The 6401-nt window shown below is 41.7% G+C and overlaps 1 protein-coding gene across 1 annotated transcript in view; it reads left to right on the top strand.

Annotated features, from left to right (window-relative positions):
• The first annotated feature begins 830 nt into the window (after window positions 1-830).
• LOC139000730 (nucleotide sugar transporter SLC35B4-like) overlaps window positions 831-6401 on the top strand; it is a 44654-nt gene continuing 39083 nt past the window's right edge. The window contains exon 1 of the mRNA XM_070402805.1: window positions 831-907. Coding sequence (XP_070258906.1) covers window positions 831-907 — 77 coding nt within the window. The remainder of the gene's footprint in view (window positions 908-6401) is intronic.

The following is a 6401-nucleotide window of genomic DNA, read 5'->3' as shown; positions in this document are numbered from 1 at the left end:
TGTCTGCTCTCCTAAGCGAGGTCCAGACAGGTAGCATCAGCAGCACCTGGGAACTTGCTAGAGATGCAGAATCTCAGGGCAAACTGCAGGTGTAATGAAGCAGAATCCACATTTTAACAAGATCCCCAGGTGATCATAGCTTGTAACCCTCACAACAAGCGGTGAGATGGGCATTACTGCTCCCGTTTTTTGCCAATAATGAGACTAAGGCTTCAAGAAGTTGCCTGAGATAGCACAGCTGATTAGCAGCTGAGCCAACATTCAATCCCAGCACTTTCTGACTCCAATGTTCCTTTCAAAAGGTAGAAAAGTAAGTTCAGAGGAGTTTTTGCTTTCACTCCATTCAGAATTGTTTCAGATGCTAGCGATCAATCACAGGTCTGCAGCTCTAGTGCCGCCGCTGTGTTTGTTGAGACTGGGACGCTCGCATCCCTCTCTGAGCCCTTGGCTTACTCGCCAGAAACCACCTGGGCAGGGTTGAACTTCACTTCCCAACAAACCCTGTGGCTTCCTATCGCTTGAGGCATGAGGAGAACCTCGCTGCTCTCTCTTCTGGAGTGGAGGGTCCCAGCAGAGGCGGGACACCTCCCAGCAAGGTATAAAGTGCGGGCGGCATCCTGGGATACGTAGTCTGGCTGGGACCAGAGCGCCCCCTCAAATGAATGGGTCGGGGCTGATAGTGAACTACAGCTCCTCTGGCTGGGAGCGTTGGTGGCGGCGCCGGTGAAGAGCAGCACTCTGGGAAGGGACGAAGTTCTGTGCCACCGCGAGGTAGTGGTCTAGGCGGGCGCTTCCTCTGCGCGCGCGCGCTCCCCTTCCCCGCGCCTGCCATGAGCCAGCTCTTGGCAGTGGGCCTGGTGTTCCCTGGCTGCTGCAGTAACGTGATCTTCCTGGAGCTCCTGGTCAGGTGAGTGCCCGCCTTGGTTCCCGGGGCTGCACCTAGAAAGCCGGAGGTGAGTCCGCACGCGTCACCCCCACGCGCCGCGGGGTCTGCTCTGCGCGCCTGGAACCCTGAGAGTCCACTCCTTCATCCTGCGCTCCGCCCGCTGTCCCACCAAATAGTTTCACAGCGTCGCTCGCAGAAACACTCGGGGTGTTGCTGGCATCACCCCCTTTTCACACACCAGGGGATTTAATCCGGGGGGATTTCTCACGTGACTGGCCTCAGGTTGGCAGGAACTTGTGGCAGACCATAAGGTTCCTCTAGCTCTTTTCTCGGGTAATAATGCCATGTTTAGCTAAAGCAAAGCTTTTCGACTTATAATGCAGTCTGGTTTTGCACACGCTGCAAAGAAAGTGTCATGTGTATTAAAGTGCCTCCAAAGCATTTGTTTGCTACCCTTACAGATCAGATGGCCATGAGGACTTTGCTCAAACATTACCTCTCAGTGATGTAGGTGAATCAGTTCTTATTTATGTATATGGTCCATCTGATTGACCTAAGAGAGCATTTCCAGCTTTAAGATATTAGTCTTTAAATTGGGAGGCATGTATTTTGAGACCTAACTTTCTAAATTAAGATTGGGGGAGTGGATAAAAACAGCTGTGGTACATTTATACAGTGGAATGCTACTTGGCTGTAAAAAAGAAGGAAATCTGACCTTTTGCAACAGCATGGATGGACCTGGGGAGTATTATGCTGAGTAAAATAAGCTAGTCAGAGAAAGACAAATACCATATGATCTCAGGTATATGTGGAATATAATCAACACAATCATTTGACAAACAAAATAGAAAGAAGCATAGGTACATAACAGATTGACAGCTGTCAGAGGGGAGGAGAGTTGAGGGCTGGGTGAAAAAAAGTGAATGGATTAAGAAAAAAATATATATATGACACATAGAAAGGAACAACAGTATGGTGATAGCCAGGTGGAAAGGAGGAGTTGGGAGGTAGAAGTGGGCAAAGAAGAGGTAAGTGGGAACAGAAATATACTTGACTTTGGGTGGTGAGCGCTGGATGCAGGTGATGTTTTTATTGAGTTGTACACATGACACCTGTATGGTTTTATTAACCAGTGTCACCCCAATAAATTCACTTAAAAAAGAAAAAAAGAATGGGGGTGCCAAATGGAAGCTTCTAGTGGTGATCAGGAGGTACTACACACAGATGTCAAATTTTAATGTTGCACACCTGAAACTTATGCAATGTTAGCTAAAAGGAAGGAAGGAAGGAAGGAAGGAAGGAAGGAAGGAAGGAAAGGAAGGAAGGGAGGAGAAAAGAAAAGAGAAGAAAAGAAGAAAAGAAAAGAATGGCTTCACCAAAGGGAAACTAGGATGGCATGCAAATAATGTTGAGTAATAATGTGCAACGTTCAATGGGTGCAAACTGTTACAGAGAAAGCACCAGGTGTCCTGAAAAAGGCTCAGGACTGAAAAATCTCGATATTATGAACTTCATTCTTGGCTCTGTCATACCCAGATTGGGTGACCTTTTCAAATCATTTCGCTTCTCTGGACCTCCTCCTCCTGCTGTAAAATGCTATTTATGGCGCTATCTACCATCATGTTTCTGAGTCTACACGTTGTCTCCATTGACCCTCAGGACAATCTGTGTCCAGTATAGGTCAAGAATTATAATGTCTGTTTTACTGAAAATGGAACAGTTCCCAAGAAGTTAGATCGTCTTTTACTTCTTGTAAGTGGCAGAGACAAAACTGGAATCCAGGGTATCTAAACTCCTAGTCCAGCGGTTCTCAACCTGTGGGTTGCAAACAATGAAAATACATCCTGCATATCAGATATTTACATTACGGTTCATAACAGTAGCAAAATTACTGAAGTAGCAACAAAAATAATTTTATGGTTAGGGGTCACCACAACATGAGGAACTGTATTAAAGGGTCGTGGCATTAGGAAGTTTGAGAACCTGTTAATTTTGAACTTGAGTAGCTTATAGGTTTTGGTCACCCAGTTTCTCATGTGGTGCTCACTAAAAATGTATTTTATTTTCTTGATACCATTGATTAAGTCATTGTGAATCAACCAGTTTATTTAAGATAAACTCTGTGTGGGGTTAATTTTTGCAGTTACTGAGCTTGAAATTTTGTTATGCAGACAGTGTTGATTAAGATCTGTCATTTGTCACTCTTTTCTTTTTAAAGGATAAAGTACTTAAAAAAAAGAATAGCTTATTGATTTTTAGAGAGAGAGGAACATTGATATGAAAGTGCAACATCGATCAGCTGCCTCCTGCACGCTCTCCACCGGGGGTCCAGCCCAAAACCTGGCTATGTGTCTTGACCTCGAATCTGACGGGCAGCTTTGTGGTGCACAGGAGGAGCCCCAACAAACTGAGCCACACTGGCCAGAGCCATTTGTCCTTCTTGAGAGTAGGTGGCGAGGGATATAGCAATGTATCCTGCTGTAAGCTGGTACATTTCAAAGGAAGGTTACTATGGAAATAATTTTTTTTAATGATTTCTGTTCTTTTCTCTTTTTTTAAATTTATCTTTATAGTTGAAAGTATTACATATGTCCCCCTTTTTTCCACATTGACCCCTGGCCCAGGCCTTCACTGCACTATTGTCTGTGTCAATGGGTTATGCAGATATGCATAGAAGATCTTTGGTTAATCTCTTCCCACCCTCCACCCCCTCTAACACCCTGCCTTCCCTCTGAGATTTGTCAGTTTGTTCCATGCTTCTATGCCTCTGGATCTGTTTTGTTCATCAGTTTATTTTGTTCATTACATTCCACATATAGTGAGATCATGTGATACTTGTCTTTCTCTGACTGGCTCATTTGGCTTAGTATAATACTCTCCAGGTCCCTCCATGCTATACCAAAGGGTAAGAAATCTTTCTTTTTTACTGCTGCATAGTATTCCATGATGTAAATGTACCACAGCTTTTTTTATCCACGCATCTAATTTGGGCTGTTTCCAGATCTTCGCTATTGTAAAGTGTACTGCTCTGAACATAGGGGTACATACATTTTTTCTGATTGGTGTTTAAGGTTTCTTGGGATATATTCCTAGAAGTGGGATCACTGGGTCAAATGGCAGTTCCATTTTTAATTTTTTGAGGAAACTCCATACTGTTTTCCACAGTGGCTACACCAGTCTGCATTCCCACCAGCAGTGTCCTAGGGTTCCCCTTTCTCCACATTCTCACCAGCATTTGTCCTTTGTTGATTTGTTAATAATAGCTATTCTGACAGGTGTGAGGTGCTACCTCATTGTTGTTTTAATTTGCATCTCTCTGTTGATTAGTGACTGAGCATTTTTTCATGTGTCTCTTAGCCAGCTTAATGTCCTCTTTGGAAAAGTGTGTATTTAGGTCTTTGCCCATTTTTTTATTGGATTATTTGTAAGCAATCTATGAATTTAATGTAATTTCTTTAAAATATCAATGGCATATTTCACTGATCTAGAACAAATTTTCCAAAATTTATATGGAACCAAAAAGACCATGAATAGCTGCAGCAATCTTGAGAAAGAAGGACAAAGTGGTAGGGATCACAATACCAGATATCAAGTTATACTACAAAGCCACTGTGCCTCAAAACAGCCTGGTCCTGGCACAAGAATGGGCATATAGATTAATGGAACAGAACAGAGAACCCAGAAATCAACCCAAGCCATTATGCTCAATTAATATTTGACAAAGGAGGCAAGAACATATAATGGAGTAAAGACAGTTTCTTCAATAAGTGGTGTTGGAAAAATTGGACAAATACAAGCAAAAAAATGAAACTAGGCCACCAACTTACACCATACACAAGAATGAAGTCAAAATGGATAAAAGACTTAAATGTAAGTCATGAAACCATAAAAATTCTGCAAGAAACCCTAGGCAGCAAAATATTTGATACCTCTCGTAACATGTTTGCTGATAGATCTCCTAAGCCTTAGGCAAGGGAAACAAAGGAGAAAATAAACAAATGGGACTACATCAAATAAAAAGCTTCTGCACAGCAAAAGAAATCACCAACAAATGAAAAGTGAGCTCACTGCATGGGAGAACATATTTGCCACACATATATATGGTAAGGGGTTAATTTTCAAAATATTTAAAAGACTCATACAACTTAACTAATGGAAATTGATTTTAAAATATAAAAATGTGATAAAATCAGGCCAGCCAAATAAAGGTCAGAGAAGAATAGTGTCACATTTGTGTTGAATATGCCATTAAATTAAATCTTCTGAAAGGTTGTGTGAACTCAGTTACGCTAGCAGCTGAAGGTCTTCTTTACTAGTTATGAGCACTCAGCTAAATTACTTGATCTCCCTGGTCTGTTTGCTCAACAGTAAAAGTGGGATGGGGAGGTGATGGCTCCACCTGCTTCAAATGGATTTGAAGGAGATTCACGTGCAAAGCCTGAAGCACATTCAGGCTTCCCCTCCCCTCTAACAACTTTTATTTCAGTGCAGGTCTGCCTTGTTTTATGGGTTTGTTCCTGAGAAGTTGTGAATAAATCTAACTTTATGGAATGTTTTCATGCATTATGGAAGCTTCTATTTAGAATGCTTTGAATAATGTGTAAATAAATCGTCACTCATTTATCTCTTTTGTAAATCGAAATTTTTGCATACAGCAGTGGGCTTTCGTAAGGAGAGGGGTACATTTATGACTTTAATGAATGGTACATCAGATGAATAGCAGCTTTTTTCCTGATTTGCTTGGGCAACTCACGACTTCTCACGTTACAATAAAATAAGAGCTGCTTGGACTGGATAGTCTTTAAAGTTCTTTCTAGTTTTGGCCTTGTCAGAATTTGTGACTCTGTCTTGGGACATCACAGCTCATAAATCTGTATAGAGCAGGAACTGTGCTTTTTATATGGCTTCCTTGGAACCCTTGGGTGCTGTAATAAATGGAAAGTAGAAACATGGAAATGCTAAAGTGAATTGCAGGGAGAAGCGAACATTTTAAATCATTTTTCCCAAATTGGAAAAACAAATGTAGGTTTTTTGTTTTTGATGTTCATGCCTATATTGGGGATCTAAAATAAAATACAGGCCATAATGCAGTGTAAAGAGAAGATGTGAATGACTGAGGGGATATGCAGCAGCTAACTGAGTAGGCAAGGTATTGTGTGTTTTACATGAGGAAAACACTCTGAAACATTTTCTTTCCCCCATTTTATTCCAATCAAGTGCCTGGTATTGAATCAAATAGAAAAGTTTCCTAAATCTAGACTATGAGATAACAAAAGGCAAAAAATATATGCCCAATTCTTTCTGTGGATGAAAGGGGCCACGTGCTGACATGACAAGCTCAGGAGAGGCTTGCATGGCAATTTTGCAGACTCGGAGACCTAAAGTAACCACAAAGAATGGTCTGAAATTAAACCTTAACTAAAAGCAGTTATGGTGAGCAGTTACGTTCTAAGCCGATATCTTCACTGATAAGGTCAACCTTTACTGTAACTGAGCCTATCTGTCTTTTTGCATC

Source organism: Myotis yumanensis, unplaced genomic scaffold (genome assembly GCF_028538775.1).
Source record: "Myotis yumanensis isolate MYYU_CA2020_CCGP unplaced genomic scaffold, mMyoYum1.0.hap1 SCAF_27, whole genome shotgun sequence".
NCBI classification, from domain to species: Eukaryota; Metazoa; Chordata; class Mammalia; order Chiroptera; family Vespertilionidae; genus Myotis; species Myotis yumanensis.
The sequence above is the reverse complement of the archived record's forward strand: the minus strand, read 5'-3'. Positions and strand labels throughout refer to the sequence as shown.